A 26,104-nucleotide genomic window follows, 5' to 3' on the forward strand; every position below is an offset into this window, starting at 1 on the left:
TCTCACTGTGTTTTCTTAGTGATAGTGGGGGAAAGCCTAGCCCCTACAGAACTTAAATAAAAAAACAAAATGCTGCAGAAGGAAAATAATCTTTTATAATTGCAGATTTGTCGGGGGGGGGGTCTTCTTTCAGATTCTTTATAATTCCATCCCCATACATACACAGGGTGAAACATAGCAGATGGCCTCTACGAAGTTTAAAAGTTCCTTTCCTCTGACACCATTTTGTTTTTCCTTTTCATTTTGCCTTGGTGCATCTTCCCCTCCCCCTTCTCTTTCCACAGAATTTAGTCATAACTTTTTTCTATCACAGCTGCATGAACGTTTATGGATGTTCATATTGACAGGAAAAAAGTATCCACTGCTATCTCCATTTGACAGTTTGCCAATAATACTACAATGGCTTGAATAAACAGATAGCAATTCATAAATGGGGAAGGAAGCACAAGGTAGAGGGCTGGAAAGTCAAGGTAGCATCTGGGGAGGGAGGGATTCCAAATTATGCCTAGCTCAATAATACCAGAAGGACAAGGGAAAGGAAATTATAATTTTAATTTTCAGGAATTAACACTGAATGTATCCATGGTGGGGGTGGGGGGTGGGGACAAATGTGAATGTTTGTAGCTTCAGTTCTGTCTCCCTAGACAGAATTCCACCATGTTCAGTGCAGCCCAGCCAAGGGGAAGACAGGCATTTGTCTGTAGGGTTGCCAGATCCCCCCATGGATGAAGGGGTGCAATGGCCAGTTCCAGGCCAGGAAACCTTTGGAGATTTGGGGCTGGAGCTTGGGGATGACAGGGACCTCAGAGGGATCCAAGTGCCATCCTCCAGAGCAGTCATTTTCTCCAGGAGAATTGATCTTTAGATTCTGGAGATGAGCTGTCATTCTGGGGTTCTGCTGCCATTTCCATCCCCGGTGTGAGTTTTGCAGCTTTCTGTTTCTTATTCAGAACTCAGCCACAATCAAGAATGGGGTTGGGGAAGACGCAGACTCTCTCCAGCCTATTGATTAGCATTGTCTGAGTTTACGACATTGTGTCCACCTTTGGCCTTCTGGACAGCCCCTCTGAGGGGCATTTATTGGTAGCAAGAAAGGATCCCCAGATGTTCTTGTCTGGAGCAAGAAATGACAGATATTTGTTTCACCTCCAAGCAAGCCTTTCCTTCCATCGACCTCTGCAGTTTTCAGGAATGAAACCTTTACACCAGGGGTTGTCAAACTGCGGCCCTCCAGATGTCCATGGACTACAATTCCCAGGAGCCCCTGCCAGCGAATGCTGGCAGGGGCTCCTGGGAATTGTAGTCCATGGACATCTGGAGGGCCGCAGTTTGACTACCCCTGCTTTACACCGTTGTTGTGTAGGTTCTCGTCAATAATTTTATCCGTCTTGGGCTTAGAAATCTTTTTTAGAGAAAATAAAGTAATGATGGCCAGTATGTAATTAAATCTTCGTGTGTGGGGGAGAGATTAAAGATGCTCTCTCGAGGATTCCTCCATCTCCCTCGACTAAACTCAAACACTTTTGACTTTCCATTTGAGTATATGATAAACTCCAACCCAAACGGACGGAGTCTGTTTTTTTTTTTGTGCAACTACCTTTGATAAGGAATGCATTAGAAACTCATCATCCGAGCTTCCTGTTCACAAAGAGACAGTGGCCGTCTGGATTATTCGAGATCCGCCGTGAAACTGCCATCCCCTGTCTCCTCAAAGTAAGTTTGCGGGAGCTTGACAAGGGGCAGATGAATCCAGGAGTTATTGTGCAGGAATTTAAGTCTATGCGGCAGCTGACGGTTGAAATAATCATCTATACATCGCTCTGAGCTAGCTGGGGAAAGGTTGAAGCTGTGTATTTTCAACATATCTCGTCTAATGGTTAATCTGTTGTCTTGTAAAGGGGCTGCTGGGTGGGATCACAGCCGTAGCTGACAGTTTAAAGGGACCGTCTGTGGGTGTTTTCAGAGGGGGAAGCTGATGAGCCCAAAATCGCCATCACCCGTCCCGGAAGGACGAGGAATTGCTCATTGCTTAACAACAACCAGATCAAAGAGAGCGTCGGCCACCAGATGCTTAATCTGCTAATTGTTTCGTTTGAGAATGGGCAACCCATTTCGGCCCTGCAGTTGCCAGGTGACAGGAGAGTGGAAACGGGTCACTTTCGGGATGTTATTTAATACCATGTCAATGGGGGGGGGGGAGTTAACATCGCTTCTAAAATGAGAGCCAGGTTATAAAAGAAAGAAATGAGGTTATGGAAGAAACACAGTGGCAGAACTGCTCATGGAGATTAAGGAGATCTGAGGGTGAAAAAAGAGAGATAAATATGATTGTTCCACCATTAAGAACTATTTGTGCTTTTGCTGGCATATGGGGAAACAGGATTATTGAATATTCAGCCATTCCAAACTAGAGTAGCTGTGACACTGGGGGGGCTGGGTCTTCTTTTAATTACCTTTCTCTTTTCTTTTCGGTAAATGCATGCTTGCTGCTGCTTCCAGGCAAATTACTCCAGAGCCATTTCTTCCCAAATGCTGTGCTGGTATTCTGCCTGGTTGCATTTAAATTGAAGCTATGTAAAGCCAGTGTTGTGTTGTTCTTGTTGTTGTTTTTTTTAAAAACTTTTGCACATTCAAAGGGAATATAGGAGAGACTGCCACAGGCGTAGAAATACTCTTATTATCCACAAAGATTGCTTTAAAGAAATACTTTGAGACTCAATTATCATTCTGATTAACCCAAATACTGCAAATAGATACCAAGAGGGGAAACAAAGAAACTGAGGGACATACTGGATTATCTTGATATCATTCAAACTTTCAGCACAACGTTCTTTCCCAGGATACTGCTGAAATAAGAGCTCTGTTGGAGTGGTGTGGGTGTGATCACACCCAACATAGGGTTGCCAGCTCCAGGTACAGAAATACCTGGAGATTTGAGGGTCGAGTTTAGGGAGGGGAGGGGTCAAATGTCCTGCAGTCCACCTTCCAAAGCAGTCTTTTTTTCCAGTAGAAGAATCAATATTTTAAATAAATAATTAATAAGTGATGTATGTAGTCTGAAGATTCAGTAATTCGTGGAGATCTCCAGCAAACACTCCCCCTAAAGGACGGCATCCGTATGCATATAAGTGTTCCTACAGGCTATCGTCTGAAAATCTCTTTTTGCAAGATGTGAAGTTGCTGATGAAACCAGCAGCTTCACATTTTATCTCCCCCCTCCCTTGCCATGGTAATGCTTCCTTATCCAGCCCTCACAGACAGAGGCAGGTGCTGGTTCATCAAATATGCTGGATACCATGTTCTTTGCTCTGCCCTATGGGTGGAAGAATCAGCAGCATCCAGACCCCCCCCCCCCACACACACAAACACCCTTTGGGAGGAATGCCATTGCATCTGATCTCTGCCTGGCAGGACCCTTCCTCGCACCTCTGCATTCTTGGCCTGGCTTTTCCTCATGCGGTTTTTCATCAGTTCTGGCCCCACATCCAACTTCAGTTTATTCCCCTGAATTCCGCCCCCCTCCTTTCCCATTCCACTTGAGACCACTCCCCCTCAGGCCACTGCTTGAGAATTGTATTGTCATGGTCAAGCCACTCCCTCCCCTAACCCCACCCTGAAGTGGCACTAAAATATTGGTATATTGGGGAAGTTTTGCAACAATGGGCTGAGGAGCTTCTTTGGTTCCCCGGGTTCCTTCCTTTTTTATTTTTTTAAAGAAAGCTTCTAGCCACTGTTATGGAGCTCTAAGGAATAAAACATATCTTGGTGAGGGAAGGACTCGAGAGTTACTTTTAAAAAATGAAAGCTGGGGATTTGGGGGACCTCCTGAGTGTATTGTGACAACACTCCAGTGATTACTTCACCATTACTTCAGTGGGGATACAAGGAATAAGAATGGAGAGCAGAACATAATGGAGATGAACCACTGGCAGCATTGGTGGTGCTCAGTTGGGATGCGGTGGAATGATTCTCATGACTGGAATGCAGTAGTGGATGGATAGGAGTTGTTAAAAAACCCAGAAAAGATTGAAGAGGAGGTTGAATGGCGCTGTATTGAAGGAGAGGGCTTGCCTGACAAAAAAAAAATAGAGGAGGAGAGTGACACTCTGGTGGAAAGTATCTGGGTGAAGATAAGGGAGGCATCTGCTACAGGCCACTTGACCAGGGTGAGGACATGGGTGCTGCCCTCCTTGAGCAGCTTGATAGAATATCAAAGCAACAGATGCTTGTAATTATGTGTGACTTCAATTTCCCTGATGTGTGTTGGGACATAAACTCTGCTAAGTGTCAAGACACATGCAACTTTCTGATCTGCCTGGCCAATGGTGGAAGAGCCTATGAGAGGGACTTAGGAGTGTTGGTGGTGGACAATAAGTTGAATGTGAGCCAGCTGTGTGATATGTCAGCTAAGAATGCTAATGCGTTATTAGGCTGCATTGTTAGGAGCAAAGAATCTAGAGCAAGGGAAGTTAGAACACCACTCTATTCTGCATTGGTTAGACCTTATTTGCAATATTGTGTCCAGTTTTGGGCACTGCAGTTCAAGAAGGAGATTGATAAATTCACGCAAGAGTTTCCCTTTCTCTAGGGATACCATGTGAATTGTGATTTTCAAGGCAGCCAACGTTACTGCAACAGTGTTGTATAATACTGCAACCGATTTTTGAGATAGTATGAGGATTTTTTAAAACACAGAAAGCATTAATATGCACTTTTTCTCATTATTTAGAAGTAAAGAACGAAGCTAAATCAAGTTATCCCATCCGCTCAGTTCAGTGCAAGAGGGCAAGTACCTATGCAGTAGCTGGCACCAAGTCCACTGATGGAATCCCAGAATCGATCCCGCTTGTTAATAATCGTAAAGGAAGCCTTCTCCTACCCAACAGACCTTCACTGCCGCACCTTAACTGGTTGGGCTCAGTAGACCAAGGGGACACTTCCTATTGTAGACTGCAAAGGGCTCTGAGTCTCCCTGAGCAAAACCAAAATCTGGGTTTGGACCAAGAGCTCCGTAGGTAGCCCCATAACCAAATGCATCTGGCAACAGAGACTGGTGTTTCGTTGTGTTGTGTTTTGTTGCATGGCTTGTGCAGCCTGAGAGTTTTCAACGTGAAAATGAATTCACTAGTGCTCCACTAAGTCCTTGCAGATGGCCTTCTCCGGATGTAGTGATTAATACTTTAATCGAGATGGATCGTCAACTAAAGCAGTTTCTGGTTGGCTTTGTGTGTTCTGTGTGGTGGCTTGGAAAGCTTTACCTTCTCCATTTAACAGGCCTGGCAAGTCAGCATTAACGTTTCATTAATCACATTTGATAACTGCATTGGGAGGGGGCAGTAAAAAAAAAAAACCCTGGGTTTTGTTAAAAACCTGCATTAGCGTGTCTTGTTGGTGACATAGACGAGGCAATGAAGAGGCTAGATTTATTTTTATAAGCTTTAAAAAATAATCCAAACAGCTCAAGATCTTGACCGCCGTTCCTTTGAAGACGTTTCCTTGATTGTGCTTAAAGGAAGGATCAGGGAGTGAAGCCAAGTAAGATGTTGTTTCAGATGTTCATCTTTGTGCAAAGGCCATTCACATTACCAGCACATCTTAAATCAATTCGCAGAACATTGTCTCGGGCTTATGTCATTGAAATAATGAGTTCTTTTTTATTCGGATTTTAAAACATCCGGGTGACTTTTAAATTAAACGGCAGTTGGAACTGAAGTGTCTGAAGTCTCATTAGCTGTCGTCTGTCACTTTCCCTACACCGTCTACCTCTCCATATAAAACCCTTAGATGTTGTCCCTATTAAACTAAAGTGAGTGCTAGGTTGATGCAAGGATTGTACATTATACGTTACAATTAAAGATATCCAGCAAACCAAATGGAGCTCTTTCATCGGGAATTTGGTTGAGTCTGGGTAGTTGGAGCACCTAATGCCACCCACCTAAATACCCCACCCGGAGGCACAAGGTGGCATCGGCAGCCCATTGCCCTCCAGATGGGGTTTGGTGGGAGTGGGTTGGTTTTACTGTTTTAAATTGTATTCTGTTTTTGTTTGGAACTGCCTTGAGCTGACTGGCCAAGAGTGGCAATAGAAAGAAAGAAAGAAAGAAAGAAAGAAAGAAAGAAAGAAAGAAAGAAAGAAAGAAAGAAAGAAAGAAAGAAAGAAAGAAAGAAAGAAAGAAAGAAAGAAAGTAAGTTCAGGATTGATGTTTTTCCCCAGGCCTTTCTATAGAACATCAGATGTCATTCAGAAGGGTTTGTACTCTTCCTCCACCTTATGCCTTATTACATGAGGAAAATATTTATTATCAGCCATTTCTCTTGGCTCAGGGCACCTTGCCCAGAACCATTTCCGCATGGTGCCAAAAAGGAAGAAGTGTCGATACCAAGGTGAACTGCCCAGGAGAGGGTGTTCCGAAGACTGAAGGCTGTCCTTGGTTGCCCTTCTCTTATCATTGGTGAAAGCACATGGAGCATGGCCTCCAGCGATGAGCTAAGTGAACACCGATGTTCATACAGTAGACAATGGCACTTGAGACTCCACAATCCCAGAAAAGTTAGCATTATAGAGGTCAACTTCAAGCTCTTTGAACTGTACCCCAAGTCAGTCTTCGAACTCTGGGTATGATATGCCCAGATCATATAGCATCCACCATGGCTTAGATCCCACAAAGCATTTCCACAGGCAGAGGGATACAGAGTCAGAGAAGACAACTGTCTTGTCTCCCTGTCCTGCAGCAGCCTAAAATGCCCTCCAAATTCCTGTTCTCAACCCGGTGTCATCTTTGGAATCCTTTTCAAGGGCAGTCACACAAAGCACTCATCTAATTTAGACATTCACAAATCATGGATGACCTTGGTGAGATTGCATCTGATGAGGCTGTGCTCCAAGGCCATCCGCGAGAAAGGTGTGGACTCTAGCACAAGTTCATAGAATCATAGAGTGGAAGTGGTCAGGCAGGCCATCTAATTCAGCCTACTGCTCAGTGCAGGATCAGCCTCAAGCATCCAGGATCAATATCTGTTCAGACGCTGCTTGAAGATCGCCAGTGAGGGGGAGCTCCCCACCTCCTGAGGCAGCCCATTCCACTGCTGAACTAGACTCATAGAATCCTAGAGTGGGAAGGGGCCATCTAGCCCATCTAGTCTCACCCATCTAGTCCCAATGTCAGATCAGCCTCAAGCATCCAGGAGAAGTTTCTGTCCAAGCGCTGCTTGAAGACCACCAGTGAGGGGGAGCTCACCACCTCCTTAGGCAGCCCATACCACTGCTGAACTACTCTGACTGAATGTCCCCCCCCCCCAATATCTAGCCGGTACTATTCTACGTGTAGTTTAAAGCCATTACTGCAGGTCCTATCTTCTGCTGCCAACAGGGACCACTCCCTGCCCTCCTCCAAGGGACAACCTTTCAAATACTTAAAGGGAGCAATCCTGTCCCCTTTCAACCTCCTCTTTTCCAGGCTGATCATTCCCAAGTCCCTCATCTTTCCCAACAGGACTTGGTCCCCAGGCCCCAATCATCCTCATCCCTTTCCTCTGCACCCTCCATTTTGTCCGCCTCCTTTTTGAAGATCTTTTCTTTGGTGATACTGCCACTATGGGATCTGTTGCCTAGAGAAACCCACCACACATCTTCTTTGCTGACCTTCACCCTCTTAGTTAAACCTGCCTGTTCTGCCAGGCTGTGTGAGTCTCTGGGGAGAGATAGAGTGTTAGTGATGTGGCCGTGGACACCCAGAGACAGTAGGCTCTTGCAAGGTCACCTGGTTTTTGGGGCAGTCAGTAAATACACGATGAAAGGCTTAGAGTGCTTTGCAGTAAGTGCTGCAGGGCTTATTGTCACAGTCTTTCAGCATCCTTTGGCACCTCAGGTGGATGTCACATGATGGGGACGAGGCATTGTCATATTCAAGTATGTGACTGGTGGGTGGTGCTCTGCAATTCAAGATCAGACTGGAGACCAAATCCGGTTCAAGGTGCTGGGGCTAGCTTTTAAAACCCCCAAACGGTCTGGGGCCAGTGTGCTTGGAGGAACCCCTCTTCACTTATAAGCCCCGACGAGCTTTACGATCTGTGGATCAATATCGGCTCAGGGTCCATGGCCTGAAGGAAGTGAAACTGGCCACGACCAAGACAAAGGGCTTTTTGGCCCTGGCCCCAGCCTGGTGGAAAGAGCTCTCGGGAGAGATCAGGGCCCTGGCAGGACCTTAATCAATTTCATAGGGCCTGTAAGACGGGGCTGTTCCGATGGGGCTTATGGTCAAGGCCCACAAGAACATCCTCCGGAACAGCTGGCCCCATCGCCAGGACGAGGAGGAGGAGGTCATAAGATCTGCTCCCTGCTAGAAGACTCCCCTGTCTGGAAATTTTAGAGGTGGTCATTTGTATATTGTAATTGTTTTACGTCTTTAAAACTTTTTATGTAGTTTTTCTGAGAGTTTCGGAAAGGTGGGTTTAAAATAAACAATTATTATATATTATTATATTATTGTAGCCAGGTTCTGGGGAATTGGCAGTGTCTCGTTGCAGGATGCTTGCTGTTCCAGGCAGCAGCGTCTTCTGGAGCTGAGCTGGGGTTACTTGTCCGGTGCCCACAATGTTCAGGTGTTCCTTGAGGCTCCAGTGACAACTGGCACAATGTTCACCTTCTTCTCTAACTCTATTTGAAGGTCTATTCCAGGGCTAGTCAAACTGCGGCCCTCCAGATGTCCATGGACTACAATTCCCAGGAGCCCCTGCCAGCATTCGCTGGCAGGGGATCCTGGGAATTGTAGTCCATGGACATCTGGAGGGCCGCAGATTGACTACCCCTGGTCTATTCATTTAAGAACTTCTCCTGTTCTTTCTTTTCTATTCTGCTGTCTCCTGGGATCGCAGTGTCAATGATCGAAACCCTATTTCTTAATTCCCCCCCCTACAATTGCGGTATCAGGAGTGTTATGTGCCAGGGGTTTGCCAGGGAAGTCCCAAAGCATCTGGTTTGTGTTCCCGTGAATTTCTGGCTGACGGTGAGCCATTCTTCTTGCAAAGCTGCAACTCTACGGTGATGTTCTTTAGTGTCGGTTTGAGCTGTTTTACCATGTGGTCAACTGTAACAGCTTTGGCCTTGCAGAGCTGAGATTTTCCTGTCATCACAGGTTTTCTGGCTTTCGACTTCCATATTATGTTTCCAGTGCCTGCTCTGGTGTAGATAGAAAAAAATCTTTCTTTCTTCAGTTGCCCATTTTTGGAGCCACTTCCAGGTGTTTTTGTTATCAACTTTATTCTCTTTCAAATATTGCCCATGCAAGTGTGGATTTAATTGCAGTTTTTGTTGTGCTGCCACTGCTTCATATGCTTCAACCCCCCCCGTGGGATGCCAGCTTCCTGTGCTGGTGGGTCTTCTATGTTCCAGTGAAGGAGAGGACTAGGCTATCAGCAGCAGAGCTGCCAAGTGGATCTCCCCTGGTAGACAGGCCTCTGCTAAGCAGTCAGGCAAATGCATTCCAAAACCCCATTCAATATGGTGCGAAAACTGAGTGCAAACTCTATACCAGCTTGGTCATCACCTGGGTCAGAGACTGAGGTTCCTGGACCTTTCTTGAAAGACAGAGGCTCTTCTGTTGGGTGACAAGGATAGAGGCCTCATGTATTACTGGAAGCAGGATCTTCTGTAAAGCAACCAGAGCAGGGACCTGAGCTGCTCCTGAAAAACCAGCAGTATTGGGGAAAATGGTCATAGGAACAAATTATTATTATTATTATTATTATTATTATTATTATTATTATTATTATTATTATTATTATTATTATTATTATTATTGCAGTTCTTCACCGTTTAAACCTTTACTTGCCTAAAGATGGGTCTTTCTGATTATCTTTTTCAGTTGTTTGTTTCTCTTTTGCAGCGCATAATTGTCTTTTTCCTGATACCCCTGGATCTCACAGGGATAGAGGTGCACATGTATGGGACTTTAAAGAAAAATAACCCCATTACCTACCAGGACCACAGAGAAAAGCGGGGAGATTTAAGATGCTCTACAAAGAACCTTTCCTTGTCTGCTCATTGGGTATCCTATAGGCTCCGTTTCAGTAGAGCAATCAAGGGTGGGGGACTGAGTCGTCCTCCCCTCTCCCCAGTCTGCAGCACTGCCCACATGTTTCTGTTGTCAGGTCTGCCTAGCAGGAGGTGTGCTTGTTACCAAGGAGAGCTAATGTGGCATTTTCTATCCCATGCACATCTGCTGTGCTGCCTGCCAGCGTATGCAAGCAAAACCTTGGCACAGCAGACCCAGCCCCAAGAGGGAAAAGAATAGAAAGAAAACAGGAAGCATTTGTGTTTATGGAATCAAAATAAAATACCTCCTTCTCAGCTAGTAATTGTGACTGGTGGAAATGCCACTTTGGAAAGGCACATCTGTGAGTGCTAACCTTTTTGTCGCAGAATTTGTGTGTGATTCTGATGATTGGCATACATATATGCCCTTACATGTATGTTGATTGCTCACACCTCTCTTTCTGATCTTCTATAACTCTTTAGACCAATTCACACACTTACGTAATCCTTCTGGCTACCACGAGGACTTTGTGTGATTAATGTACTGGGAGTTCTCTGCTTTCCGGGAAGTTTCTGATTTGGATTAGGACTGGGGCGCACATGGAGATGGGGTCTCAGCTTCCCCTCCTGCCTTCCCCTTGGCCTAAAACAGCTTTCAGAGATGGGAAGGAGCAGCTACTTGCTCTCCAGACCATTTCAGGCCTGGAAAATGGCATCAGGGAAGGGGGAAGAAGATGAAGCCCCTTTCCTGATGCCTCATGGTCCTGATTGGGCCATTTGCTCCTGGGAAGCATTCTTAATGCATGTGTTTCGAACGTTCGTGGCGTAGCAACAAGGATTAATATTTTCCCCAGTGATTTCAAGTGCCATTATTATTTTGATTCAGATTAGTTAGAATAAAAAGAGGGCCGAATTGATCCAGGCTTTGAATTATCTACCCCGTGACTTCACATCCCTGGTCAAAATCAGTAGGACTTAAATTAGTTTCTGCTGAGGAGTGGGGCCAGAAAAGATTGTTTACTTCGTTCTCAGTGGGATCTGGAGTAATTAGTAACTGAATAGGCTTGTCTTCCCTGATATTCTTTGTCTATATAAAGATCTCTGACTCCAAAGGACTTACATACAATGGCATTTAAAACCTTACAGTTTAATAAATAAAACTTACCAAAGAAACTGACCCAGGAGGATTTCTTTCCCCGCTGCAAATAGATTTCCCCCCATTCTTCTTTTTGTACATGAATGCAAATATTATTTCCTTTGACCCTGAAAGTAACTATCACCTAGTTCTTAGATACTTTATTAGTTAGACCTTGGGGGGGGGGTTTGTTAGTTATAGGATGACAGCCTATTATGTGTGTGTTCTTGTTGTGGCGCTGGTGGTCTGCAAATGAATTTACCAGGACAAATATTGGCACGGAGCAGCTTTTTTACGACAGTCACAATGTCCATCTCCAAACAGCCTTGAAGGGTACCGTTCCGTGCATAAGTAACAGTGATTAAATTGTAGCTGGTAGCTTGTTAGAAGCTTCGCTGTAATTGCGGTTACGGTAAACTCTTCGTGGCCGAAAGTTTGTCGGAGGGAATCTACTCTCTTTAGCAACCTTTTGTTTACTATTAAGAAAATGGTCTTCAACTCAATGTGAACTTTATCCTCATTAAAAGAATATCTTCGACAATTTCCCTTCTTCGTTATGCAGGGCATTCTCCTGTCATTCGGTATCATGCGGCTTGCTCCTGAGATCGCGTCCCCCCCCCCCCCATTTGCGAGAAAGGCTGAATCAATGAGTTCTGAGTTTTACTGGAGATCTGGATACGAAGGCGTAGTTTTGATTAAATTGCAGCATTGCGTATCAAAGCATTGAAGGCTTTTACATCTCTCTGGGAAGACTGTGATGTGGCATTTAAGGAGGGGTAACCAGTGCAGGCCAGCCGTCTATGTTTGGGTTCTGAGTAGTATTTTATCTGTTTGCATACCCTGCAGAATACGTATTTCCGTCCCCCAAAGATACCGCTTAACTGACAATAAGACTTCACTAAACTACGAGGCTATATTCTAAATTTCTTCAGCCACTGCTCTGCTCTCCCTGCCTTCCCGTCCCCTTTTGAATTGACCTCTTTGACTAACACCGATTTGGTCCTTGAACTTAGAGACGAGGTAGCGACTGAGTAAAAGTGTGTGAATGGGATCTGCGTGTGTGTCCTTGGATATTTCCCCATGCTCTTTTCTTTTGTGAAATGTGTCGATTGGGAGGGGTCCGTAACCTCACGAGTTGCCTGTATTTCCAGTTGAAGACGAGCAGCCCTCGACGCTGTCACCCAAAAAGAAACAGCGAAATGGAGGCATGAGGAATTCGCCCAACTCCTCGCCCAAGATGATGAGGTGAGCCTCGACACGACTCATATCTTTATCTCCTTCTCTCTATCTCCGTCCTCTCCCCCCAACCCTCCCTCCTCCCTGAGTAGAAGGGGGGGGGGAATTGGGGAGGGGGTCATGGCAAGGTGGTGGGGAACGAAGAAGATTGTTAGATGCTTTCTGAAAAGCTGAAGTATTTATTCTGTCAGCTTGTCAGCAGTTAATGATAGAGCTGGAAAAAAAAATCTGTCACGAAAAACAGTTTGAAAAGCCGTTTGAAAAATACATAGGCTTTAAAGTCAGGGCTGTCACCGGGGCCTGTCCGTGTGTAGTTCTTAAACAGCAGTGGCACTAATGATAGTGGCAACCAATCAGAAGAACTCGTGTGGTTAGTTTGCCCGAGGCGGTTCTCTTTTTGTCGGAATCCCTCCGAGGACTGTTTTCTGTACTTAAGGCCATATGTGAGATGTATCATCACAATCAAAAATGAACCTGAATATTACCTTCCTTTTATCCTGTCGATTGAAATCAAATTTCCTCTCATTGATTTTGACTGATTATTTAAAAAATAAAAAAAAAAGACCTGATAATCTATGTGGTTCTTAAGCAAAGTTCAGAACGAACGCGGTTTTACCGGGGATGAAAGCCATATTAATTATGAAAAGAAGAGGGTTTTTAAAAAGGAGCCTAGATCCTGGAAAGACAAGTACATTTGGTGGGTGATTCTCTCTCTCCCCCCCCCCCATCCCCATGTTTCGTTTGGTGCGGGGCGGTCCAATCAGGTTCACTCTCATATGATTGATTTTTGTAAGACAGATCAAAAGCAAAATTTCTAGGGCAGATCCTGAAGAGGACCCTTTTGTAGATGGATATTAGTTATATAAGGCTGTAGGTGTGCTGGGAACACTGTTAAATCCTCAGATAAATGCCACTTTTGGCAAAATCTGGTCATCACAATTTATTATTATTTATTATTATTATATTTATACCCCGCCTCCCCCCAAAGGCTCGAGGCGGCTTACATAACCCCGTCCCCTAAAACCATAAAATGACAATAAAAACCAATAATTTACAGTAATTGTAACAGCGATGGCGTAATCTACTCATTTGCTCTCCGCATCCTCATCTACGGCGGGGGGTGATGCTCTCTACCGCCAGTTTGTGAGGGGGGGGCTGATCTTCTTTCCGCCCGGCCTCAGCTATAAGCCTGGCGGAAGAGCTCTGTCTTACAGGCCCTGCGGAATGCTGGTAATTCCCGCAGGGCCCTCAGCTCTTCCGGGAGCTCATTCCACCAGGTTGGGGCCAGGACCGAAAAGGCCCTGGCCCTAGTCGAGGCCAGGCGGGCTTCCTTGGGGCCGGGAACGACCAGTAGGTTAGCCCCCGCAGAGCGTAAAGCCCTGCGGGGGATATAGGGCAAAAGGCGGTCCCTCATATATGCTGGGCCTAGACCACGGATGGCCTTGAAGGTCAAAACCAAAACCTTGAACCTGATCCGGAAGGCGACCGGTAACCAATGCAGCTGCCTCAGAACTGGCGGGATGTGAGCCCTCCATGGTGTAGCTGTGAGGACTCTAGCAGCCGCATTTTGGACGAGTTGCAGTTTCCGGATCAAGCCCAGAGGCAGGCCGGTGTAGAGCGAGTTACAGAAATCTAGTCTAGAGGTGACCGTCGCATGGATCACTGTGGCCAGGTGTTCGGAGGACAGATAGGGCGCTAGTAGCCGAGCCTGGCGAAGATGGAAAAATGCCCGGCTAGCTACCTGTTTAACCTGTGCCTCGAGTGTTAGTGAGGCATCAATGGTCACCCCTAAATTCCTGGCCTGAGATGCGATATTAAGTTGCGTCCCGGCCCGAAAGGGTAAGCGCGCTTCCTGATCTGCCCCCCTACGGCCCAACCACAGAACCTCCGTCTTGGAGGGGTTGAGTTTCAGGCGACTCTGCTCGAGCCATCCAGCTATTTAGATACCCACAAACACACCACACCTAAGAAATGTAGCGAATCATTGTCATCTTCCTTCATTATCGTACTGCTTCCCTTCCGGAACGAGGCCCCAAAATCATAATTTATCTTTGGCAATCGTCTATGGCAGATTTTTGGAATTTAAAAAAAATGCCTCTGGAAGCATATTTCACTCAGCTGGGCCTGGATTGCACCTTCCTACGGCCGCAGTCACACTGGTGGGGTGGATTGGCCAGTGCCCTGGAGAGCCACCATCAATCAGACTGCTTTAGGGAGGAGGTTGCCAGCCCTGAGTTGGACAGTTGCTGGAGTTTTGCTGCAAGAGCTGGGAGTTGGCAGGTTTTGGGGCAGGGAGGAACCTCAGTGGGGTTTAGTGCTATGAGGTCCCCCCTTCAAAGCAGCCAATTTCAAAACTGCACGATTCCCAGGTTCCAACTGGAGGCTGGCATCTGTGTATATGATGTCAAGGAGCCCCCTTTCAAAGCAGCAATCCTCTCCAGGGGAACTGATTTCTGTAACCTGGAGATCAATTGTGATTCTGGGAGCTGCCTAGGTTGTAGTTTGGAGGTGGGGGCCCAAAATGGTACAATGCCTCACAGTCCACCTTCCAAAGCAGGGTGCAACAGACTTTACTACTAGTACCTTGAACAAAACTTGGTGGTTCTTCAAGGTGCCCCTGGACTCAAACCTTGTCTTGCTGCTCCAGAACAACACAACGACCCACCTGGATCCAGGTTAGGCTTAGGAAGTGATCCATTTCTTCTTTATTGCCCCTGCAAACTAGGGTGAGATGTATGTGCACCTGTATTTCTCCAGATCGTCTTGTTTGATGTTTAGGATCACTGGGCCAAAAGGCCCAAATTGATTCACCAAGGGTCCTCTGCACCCTTTTGGTCCAGCGATCCTAAACGCCAAACAAGATTATTCAGGGGTGAAATGCCCTGGCTTCTTGGCAGCTCATCCAAGCCTCTGTTTCTATGGCCATCCACAGGAGAAAGGGTAAAATGGACGCACCACCAACTTCAAAATTTTCATGATGCCTCTTGCCTTTAAGCCCTCATTTTCAGTTTTCTTGCCCTCCAATTCATCTCCCCTGGCCCAAACCACTAGGTTTACCCAGCTGAAATTGGGGAAGGGGGGGGTGGTATTCTCCTCCTTACACACAAATGCACGCTTCTTCCTCCATCATCTGATCAACGTAGTATAAAAGTGAAAGAAAAGAAACCAGGGGGGGGGGAAAGGGTTGGGAGCACAGCAGCATTCGGAGGGAAGTGCCCTGCCCCTGTTTGCTATGTAAAGTACGCCTCGTTCCTTTGATCGGGAGTCATAATAATTCTAGAGAGTTATACTGTTTTCATATGCTTCAAAGCTGTGTCAAAGTTTTGCCGCTTTAGGGTACTTCTTTATTCTGCTGGCTCTTGGGTACCGCGATGACAGGTCCTGTGCACGAGGTGCAGCCGTTCTTCAATTCATCGCCTTCAGCAAAACATCAAATTACCAAATGCAGGCTAACGTACTTCTACACAAATGCCTTTCCTGTAGATATATTATACCATATATATTAAATACTTTAGTGTTCCGCGGTACATTTTATGCGCAATAGAAAGTGATGGTTTGAGGTAGCCTAAGGGGGAGACTCCCCCCTCCCCTCTTCCACAAGCCGAAAAAGCCAGTGTATACGGTATCAAGGATGGTTTTTACAGGACTTTCTGCCCGAAGGCCTTTGTAAATAAGTAATGATCAACAGATTGGCTGTGGGTTTTTGAAAAGCATGCCTGTGTCAGCTTGCATGATGGGGGGAGAATTTTCAAAGGGGAGCTGGCTTTCATGGCCTGCTGAAGAGGGACTCGGGGAGATTACTCATCCAGAGCTGGAGCTGTCTGCTCAGGAACACATCAGAATTGCTAATCATCGGTAGGGCAAGGAGTGTGCATGTGTGTGTGTGTGTGTGTGTGGGGGGGTGTATTGCCAGAACCAGACTGCTTGTCTTGCGTCCTCCTTCCCAGGACAGGATTCACCTTTCCTTGGTGGCCAGCCTCGGCCTTTCCCCCTGCCACGCCCAACCGCCCCTTGTCATTTGATAGCCCAGATCCAGTCTAAAAGAAGACTTGCTAATCTTCCATTTGGCAAGCCGATTTTCTCCACTTTCATCATAGTCTCTTAACCAGAGATATCACCTTTTTGATTTAAAAAGGAGAATTGCTTTGTTTTATACGCCGCTTAGCACTACCTGAAGAAGCCTAAAAGCAGCCTAGAAGATGAAGAAGAAGAGTTGGTTTTTATATGCCACTTTTCTCTACCCAAAGGAGTCACAAAGCGGCTTACAGTCGCCTTCCCTTTCCTCTCCCCACAACAGACACCCTGTGAGGTGGGTGAGGCTGAGAGAGCCTTGATATTACTGAAGAAGGGTTGGTTTTTATATGCCACTTTCTCTGCCCGAAGGAGTCACAAAGCGGCTTACAGTCGCCTTCTCTTTCCTCTCCCCACAACAGACACCCTTGAGGTGGGTGAGGCTGAGAGAGCCCTGATATGACTGCTTGATTAGAGCAGTTTTCTCAATGACGTGGCGAGTCCAAGGTCACCCAGCTGGCTGCATATGGAGGAAGCACAGATTAAAACCCGGCTCATCAGATTAGATGTCTGCACTTCTAACCACTACTCCAAACTCTCCACACCAAGCTGGCTTTCCTACAAACTGCTTTCCCTTTCTCTCTCCATGGCATGCACCCTGTGAGATAGGTCAGGCTGAGAGAGCTGTAAGAGAATAACTCTAAGAGAACTGTGACTAGCCCAAGGTCACCCAGCTGGCAGGATGTGGAGGAGACTGGGGATTCATACCCGGTTCTCCAGATGAGAATCCGCTGCTCTTAACCATACCACACTGGCTCTCAGAGAGAATGACAGAAACAGGACTGTTCTTCTACATAATTATTTGTGTGAGGGCCTATTAAGCCTAAGATGAAGGTGCATGGGCATGCCCTCAGATATGTTGTAGCCTGACTGAAATATTTTCTTCATTCGAAGTTCCACATATGTTTACCTGAGTACCAATCTCCAAATTTATTTTCCTTTGACCTTCAGGGTGTCAAATTAGGAATGGGTGAAACATCCCTCTGTGACTGCCCCTACACTTTTATACAGACAGGAAGCCTTCACAGACACCTCAAATTTCATTTTAAGGGAAATATTATTTATTCATTCATTCATTTATTTATTTATTGTTAAGGCTTCTCTGCTCTTCAGTTTCTGGTACTTCTTCTTGAAAGGGTATGCTAAACAATATTCACTTTACAAAAGCTGTTTAAAACTTTTGTACTGTCTTTTTTTTAAAGTCTGCTTACAATAACCACCCATGCATACACATGTGGGGCCCTCTTTGGGCCTAATAGTGCCTCTGAATGGTTTTGTATCAGAAAACATTGGTAGAGTTCAACCTGAACCACCGCTTCCCATGGGCCCTTCTCCTGAGCCTCCCTCCCATGGCATCCACTACAATTCCCCCCAACCCACTGGGCTATCAGTATGCGTCAATTTAATGTTTTCCATATTTTTCTACTGTTATGTTGCTTCTTGTTATCACTTCATTGTTGTTAATCTAAATTATCTGTATTTTTTCTGTTTTATGTGAACCACCCTGAGCCTTCGGGAAGGGTGGCATATAAATAAACAAACAAATAAATTAAATTTTAAAATGATGTATACAACGGAGAGGTTTGAAGCCCCTTTTCCACATCTGCCACATCTGAATTGCACTCAGACATAATGGAGAACCCATAGTTCTTGTCTGACTGTTCCACAGTGCATAGAGTAGGGATCCAGCCTCCATCTTACTAACTGTTTTGATACCAGTGCCTGGAGGCAACATCAACCTCTATGCCTTGTGGTTGGCCATTCTTTGAGACAGGATGTTGGACTAGATGGACCTCCACTGGTCTGATCCAGCAGGGCTCTTCTTATGTTCTTACAAATAGCACTTTAAATGAAAAATTATGGGTTCTGAGAGACCACACTTTCATGTTTTTTCTTTTCCAAATGCTAGCAACAACATCAGGGGCCCAGTTTCAATTCACAGAACCAAGCAGGCCTTGAAGGGATACATCACTCTAGCCATTAATAATAGTAATTTCCCTCACTTCCTCCAGTGTAAACTGTTGACATATGATGACAGGCGATTCAACAATGGTTCAGGCACATTTTTTTTAAATTAAAAATGATGTAATCAGGAACCATTTCCCTTCTAACGTATTCCATGTTGTCTTTGGATGGAACTAGTCATCAGTATATTTGTGGAGCTGCTCTCACAAACAGTTATGGGAAGAAAAAACAAAATAAACCACAACCAGTCGCAAATTGAGGGAAAAGAACTGAAGAGTGGAGACCATTGTTTCAGAGGTTTTGTTATACTGCACAGGACCAGAAAGAGGAGGAGGAGGAGGAGATTCTGTAGAAAGTTCAGTTCCAGAATCAGACTTCAACCAAGAAGTAAATAGTTATTAACATGCAACAATTTCAGTCAACCCCCAGGGTTTTTGAAAACATTTAATGCAGTGGTTCTCAACCCTTCTAATGCCGCACCCCTTTAATACAGATCCTTATGTTGTGGTGACACCAACCATAAAATTATTCAAGTGTTCTTTCACAGAAATTAAACCGAAACTGACCAATGGTATGAAGATCCATTGTTCGTAATTGTATATAAATTGTTTTTTCGGCCCCTGTGAAAGGATTGTTCGACCCCCCAAATTGTCCCAACTCCCTGGTTGAGAACCACTGATTTTATGGATACAGAACAGGGGCACAGATTAAATGATTGTGGTTATTCTCTGCATACATTAGAAGATGTGATCAAAGTAGTTTCCCTTCAAGTAGCCAGCAGTGGCATAAGATAGTTGAAGATGAACTTAAGCAAAATTGTGAATATGGCAAACTTGGGTTTTCTTTTTTAGAAAACCATTTCCTGAACAAAGTAAAGAGTTCTATATCTAAAGATGCATGACAGATTCTGAAATAATATATGGCTTGCCCATTGACAATGTTAACTTTGCCACCATGTTGCATCCAGTGAGTGATGAAAATAAATGTCCTACAGCATTGCTGGGATCCAGAAAACCAACTTTGTTGTGCCTCAGAACAAAGCCATGGTTCCCATGGGCTAATTTTAGTGGTCATAGGGTTGGGCGCTTCGGCAGCCGAAGCAGCCAACCCATGGATGCAGATGTGTTTAGTAGAACTAGGACTGATGAACACAAGAGAATCGTTCTGAAGAACATGGCAACAACTACCAAACCAAAAAAAAAAAAGGGAGCAACTGCAACAAATATATTAATATAATTATAAATAGGAAATGAAACCTAAAAACAAAAGGGCAGAGAAAAGAAACACACATACAATTTTTTTGAATATGTACCTATTCACATTTAATGATGACCAGTAAGTGACAAAACAATAATATGCTTTAAGTGGTCAAAGCTGAACATATAGGGCAGGCATTCTCAACCAGGGTTTCTACACACACTTGATCTTAGCCAAAAGGCTTTCATTAAACCTTGGGGTTTTTTGACAGCCCTGGAGGGGTTTCCCAAATAGGTGGGAGTTAATTCATTTTATATATATTTAAAAAACTGTTAAACATTTATCAGATGATATGACTATTGATTTATTATATTTATATATAGACATGTTGACCTTCTCCCCCTCCCAAAATGGCCAATGATGGCTCTTGGGTGGGTGTGTACACACCTATGCTTCTCAACCATTTTATTTGTTTGTTTATTTGTTTATTTGTTTGTTTGTTTGTTTATTTATTTATTACTTAGACTTGTATACGCCACACGTAGCAAGCTGGCTCATGGCAGTTCACAGAAAAGCATTATATAAAACATAAATTAAAAACATATTACAATACAATCATTAATACCCAAAAAATATATACACCCAAGACAGGGATAATACAATATAAAATTCCTTTCCCCGACAATTCATAATAATGGTTTCTAGCATGGGTCCAAACATAATGCTCTTGATGGAAGACCGGGAATAGTTTACCATCATCCAGGACTAATCTAATACCAGACCCAGCAGCCAGGGGTAGAGGGAGACCCAGTCTAATAGCCCAGACAAACTGGACAAAGTGGGTGGCTATAAAGAGTCACCACACCCATTTGTGCTCCTATGCTCTTCAACATCTATATGCGCCCTCTGACACAACTGGTCCAGAGTTTAGGAATGGCCTGTCACCAATATGTGGATGACACCCTGCTCTATCTCTTGATGGCCAGTCGGACTCCCCCCCCCTCCGGAAACATTTGCCAGATGTTTGGAAGTGGTGTCTGGATGGCTCAGGCAGAGTCACCTGAAACTTAACCCCTCCAAGTCAGAGGATTTGTGGCTGGGCAGAAGGGGGCAGGATCAGGAACTACGCCTCCCTCTCTGGATGGGGTGCAGCTTGTGGCTGTGCCTACTGCAAGGAATTTGAGGGTGATCTTCAATGCCTCCTTGTCTATGGAGGCAGAGATCACCAGAGTAACCCAGCTGGCATTTTTCCATCTGGGCCAAGTGAGCTTACTAGCGCCCTCCCTGTCCCCAGAGTACCTAGCCACAATGATCCATGCAATGGTCACTTCTAGACTAGACCTGTAACTCGCTCTACTTGGGCCTTCCCTTGCCTTTGACGAGGAAATTACAGTTGGTGCAAAATAAGGCTACTAGAGTCCTTTTTGGTTCTGGCCTCGACCTGGTGCAGTGAGCTCCCAGAAGCGCTAAGGGCCCTGACACAGCTATCTCATTTCCTCAGGGCCTGCAAGACAGAGCTCTTCCACCAGGCATTTGGTTGAAGCCAGGCTATGGAAGATATGGATCCCTCCTCCAGACACCCTTCAGGTGCCTTGACCATCTAGGGCAGGGGTAGTCAAACTGCGGCCCTCCAGATGTCAATGGACTACAATTCCCATGATTTCTAGTACATTGGATTTGTAGTCCATGGACATCTGGAGGGCCACAGTTTGACTATCCCTGATCTAGGGCATGCAATGCCCCCTCCCGAGGTTGGTGGGCATTATGTACTGGGAGTGGACTGGTGAGCTGGGTGGGAATAGATTGGATTTTGCTTCTTAGAGACTGTAATTTTACTGTTGTTTTATCAGGTTTACTATAAACTGCCACAAGCCCATGTGGTCTGGGAGTGGCAATCAATAAATTTAAAAATAAATAAAAATATAAATTCAGCAGTGGAATGGGCTGCCTAAGGAAGTGTTGAGCTCCCCCTCACTGTCTTCAAGCAGCAGCTGGATGCACACTTGAAAGGCATGTTTTAGGCAGGTCCTGCACTGAGCAGGGCATTGAGCTAGATGGCCTCTATGATCCCTTCCAGCTCTGTAACTCCACACTGATTCCACTTGTCATTGGTTGCTGGCAAGGTTGAAGAGGACAATTGTCCAGAGGGTTAAAATAGGTGGGGTTTATTTAGAGCAGGTACCAGCTGTTATCTCCCTCTCTTCTTGTGAGCTTCTGCTCCAGAAGGAGTTCCTGGGGAATTGTCCCTTGAGTCCTTGGTGCTTTGGGAGCTGCAGTTGCATGAATCCACCGCTCAGAGTTAGGAGGAAATGCCAGAGCCGCTGAGACAATGGCTCTTAATGCAGAAGCAAATGGCTTGTGACAGGGCCCAGGGGCCTGAGGAACAAACAAATAGTTTGTCCGTGTCCACTTCCAGCTGAATGGGACACTTGACATTGGCCTCTAGACAAACAGTATTCTCAGGGAAGGGTCATTATCGCTTGTGTCCCTGATTGCACGCAAAAATTACAGAGGCAGGAGGGCTACCAAGGTTCCTCTTGGTTACCAAGGAGAATCTCATAACCTTGAGGATGTCCCTCCAATCTGACCACCCTCAGCCCACGTCAACCCAAGCTGGACATAGGAGATTGGCGTGGACTGTCAGATTAAGGGGAAGCCATTTGGCAAACTTTGCAAAAAAATATTGTGAGGCGTACTTACGTATAAATACAGAAATGCAATCGTAAGAGGAAGGCTGCAATGGCATTCTCCATGGCAGGTTTTGCTCAACTCAGTGTAAGTCTAAGAGACCAACAAGATGTAGGGGGTAGAAGATGTGAAGAGACAAAGCATCCCTCCCTGACAGTGCTTGTCCCCAAGAGGCAGACCAACGGCTACCCTCTGAATGGCTCACGTTGCTTTGGAGGCTTTGCTTCTACCACACAAAAGCGTGCCCTCTTTTTCTGTTTCAAGCCGAATTGTAAAGTGCAAATGTCTCCATCAGTATATTGCTCTGCATTGTACTGAGTTTGTTGGACAGAGAAGGGGAAACAAGCAGGAGGAGAAAGGAAATGCCATCCCAGACTTTGGTGCCCAGTAAGGCATCACTTGTAGAACTTTAAATCGGAGGCTGAAGCAATCGCGGAGCTGTTTGCCTGTCCATTTCTCTACCTCAGCCTTTAATCCACACTGGCTCAATGTTCAGTCTTTGGCTGAAAAGGAATCAAACCATCATCATCTGGGGGGTGGGGAGGGAGCCCCAATGCACACCGATGCAATTCTTCTGTGTAAATTCAGACCAGTAGTATCCAGTCCAACATCAGGTGCTGAAGTCACCATGGATCGAATTCTGGAATTCACTGATGCTTAACCTTGAGCCATGTTCCACACAGCCAGCTCACCGCAGTCGGAAGCTGACTGCTTGATTCCCTCCTAGTTAGTGCATGCTGAACAACCAATGACAGAAGATTTGCATATTCCATTCACATGGAAAGTCAAGTAACTCATCAGGGCGATGACTTATCTGGTGATGGTTCTTAGTCATACGAAGTATCCTAAGCAGGGGTACATGTTGCCTTTAAAGGATTTTTAAGGGCAATCTTAAGATCAAATGGTTCGTTGAGCAGGCTGGTTTTGCTAGGGGCTGCCCCACACATACCACCCACAGGAACATACACCCAGATTACTGCAATCAATAGAGCTACAAGAGGATTGAAAAGAGAGCCCATAGGTCAAATATGGCCATGTTGTTCTCCTACTGGAGCTGGGAACTACCAAGAAACTGCTGCTGGCTCCCGGCAAGCCCTCCTGGGGTTTTCAAGGCAGGAAATAGCACCTGCCTCTACGTAGTGACCCTTGGCTTCCTTGGTGGTCTCCCATCCAAGTATTAACCAGGGTCAACTCTGCTTATCTTCTGACCGGTTCAGGATTAGCCTGGTCCATCCAGGAGACGGTTGTTGTTTTCATAGCACCCCCTTCTAAGCTATCCTGTCGGAAAGCAGTGGAAACAAATTTCACCAATATGGACAACCTTGTTACACTTCTTCTAAGTGTCCATATTTCAGGCCTGAAAACCGATTAGCAGACAGTGCGATGCTGTGGCTAGACCAGGAGTGAAAGGATCCGAATGTCCCCGCTGCACACTGACGTCAGATCTGGGTTATCAAGAACTGTCCTGTGAGTTGGGGATATCAGAGCCCAGCTGGAATCTCCGGAGGAAGGCTGCTCCCACCAGAGCCCCACTGGAAGTGTGGCCGTTTCTCTCCTTCTTGCTGTGCGCTTCCTACCTAAGACGGCTCCTTTCGTCCGTGCTCTGAATCCCCTTGGAAATTTCGCTGCTGATTAAGTTTGTGAAAGTAAAGGTCAGCCGGAGAGTGTCATTAGTGCAACGCACGCGCACGCGCTGGTGACAAATTCTCATTACAACTTAATGCCGTCGGTGCAGACTGAAAAGGGTCACCGGGAACGGCTAATGCTAGCTGACAAATGTTGGGTGTATTAGTCACAAAACATTTGCAGAGTTCCATCAGAGCCGCGTGACAACCTCTGCAGCCGGTCCCAGCGAGCCGCCACACTTGTCGACGGAGCCCGTCCTGTGATGAGCCGTCACTCTTGTCTTGGCGGAGCTTTGGAGCGCCAGTCAAAGCGGTCAGGGAAGATTGAAGTGACAGAGACCCACTGAGCGGAGAGTGAAACATCCAGCGCATGATGAAATATTCAGCCGGGGTGTAAAAGCTCTAAATGCTTTTTCAATTATTAGCACCTGCATTTGCTGCCGACATCTAACACTAACAGCATGTTAATTGCCACAATTTGTTAGGGCGGTTGTAAGAGGAAGTGGGGAAGGCGTGAGATGTTACCCACTGCCTCTCGAAAGGCGAGGGCCCGTTGGCAGGCGCTGGCCCCCTTCCCCAAAAGCCCATGCAAATAGGGTCATCACATTTAGCAGGAATGGAAAACTGCACATGGAGACACAGTGAGACCCACCTCCTTTTCCAAAAAAGAGGGAGTTGGAGTAGGAGCTAAGATTGGATGCTGGGCTAGATGGACCACTGGTCTGATCCAACAGGGCTCTTCTGATGTCCTTAACCTGCACGGTCAGAGGCAGTCAGTGTAGAATCATAGAGTCATAGAGTTGGAAATGGCCATACAGGCCATCTAGTCTGACCCCCTTGCTCAATGAAGAATCAGCCTAAAGGATCCATGGTACATATCTGACTAACCACTGTTTAAAGACCACAAATGAGGGGAACCTCATCACCTCCTTAAGGAAACATATTCTACTATTAAACTACTCTGACTGTGAACATGTTTTTCTGGATATCTAGCCAGTACAGTTCTACACACAGTTCTATTACTGTGGGTCCTATCTACTGCTGCCACAGAAACCATTCCCTATCCTCCTCCAAGTGACAATCTTTCAGATACTTAAAGACAGCAATGTCCCCTCTCAACTTCCTCCAGGCTGAACATTCCCCTCAGCATTTCCTCATAGGCCTTGGTCCACAGGCCCTGAATCATCCTTATTGGTCTCCTCTGCACCTTCTCAATTTTGTCCACATCCTTTTTGAAGTGAGGGCTCCAGAACTGCATAAAGCACTCCAGATATGGTCTGGCCAATGCAGTATACAGCGGGCAATGACATTCTGAATCCCATAGTTGAGAAGTAACATCTGGAGAAGGCCTCAGCCTCTCTGCTGTGTTGTTGGTCCTCCAGAGAAACTGGTTGGCCAGTGGTTTAGGAAGATGGTCTGATCCAGAAGCACTCTTCTGATGTTTTTATGACACCTTGGTGGACCAACCATCTGATTCAGTAGAAGCAGCTTCACATGTGTTCATGTGTGTTTGTGTGAGCAATCTATCTATGTTAGAAGGAGCAGAACTCCCAGAATGTTCAGAAGGCCCACATTGGAGAGAACTTGAAAAGGGACCATGAGATGTTAACTACTCTTGACTTTTCCCTGTCATTTCCAGGTCAGTCAGAAGATGTTATGGACCTTAAAATGCCAACGAGATATGTTAGCATCCTTACAAAATGCCTGAACTAGGAGCCAGGCTCTTTTGAATGCTGGCTCTCCCACCGCCCGTTTTCTGAGAAAGGGATTTGCAGTTTTGCTCCAGGCTGTTGTCTTCCAGGCAGGCTTTTTGGGGCTGTGACTGCAGCGTGGTGTTTAGTGTCTCTCTTGAGTTTAATTGACGCTAAGTGGCATTATATGCTCTGCAAAAACCCTGAAAAAGATTGTGCTTTCCTCTTCGCTTTAACTCAGGCGCACATAATTTTTGCCATAAGAAAAGTGGAGGCTATTTATATGGTCAGAGAGAGAGAGAGAGATGTGAGAAATGAGGCTCGGTAGCTTTTCTGAAGCACGTACAATTGGTCTCTATTTATTTTCCCAGCACAAAAATTGTGGTTATTGCTGCACATTGAGAACTTACAGCCTCTGGCTAGCAAGCTTAAAATAATGCTCTTAATTTTGAACTGGTAGAGT

General features: G+C 45.6%; 1 protein-coding gene across 9 annotated transcripts in view; it reads left to right on the forward strand.

The window, feature by feature from the left end:
* KCNMA1 (potassium calcium-activated channel subfamily M alpha 1) overlaps positions 1 to 26,104 on the forward strand; it is a 581,951-nt gene that overhangs the window by 474,145 nt on the left and 81,702 nt on the right. For all 9 annotated transcript variants that reach the window (XR_013232722.1, XM_077345959.1, XM_077345953.1 and 6 more), the window contains one exon: positions 12,320 to 12,413. Coding sequence is in view for 8 of the 9 variants with exons in the window: in XM_077345959.1 (XP_077202074.1) it covers positions 12,320 to 12,413 (94 nt within the window). In the remaining variant the exon portion in view is untranslated. The remainder of the gene's footprint in view (positions 1 to 12,319; positions 12,414 to 26,104) is intronic.

This window comes from Paroedura picta, chromosome 7 (genome assembly GCF_049243985.1).
Source record: "Paroedura picta isolate Pp20150507F chromosome 7, Ppicta_v3.0, whole genome shotgun sequence".
Classification (NCBI taxonomy): domain Eukaryota; kingdom Metazoa; phylum Chordata; class Lepidosauria; order Squamata; family Gekkonidae; genus Paroedura; species Paroedura picta.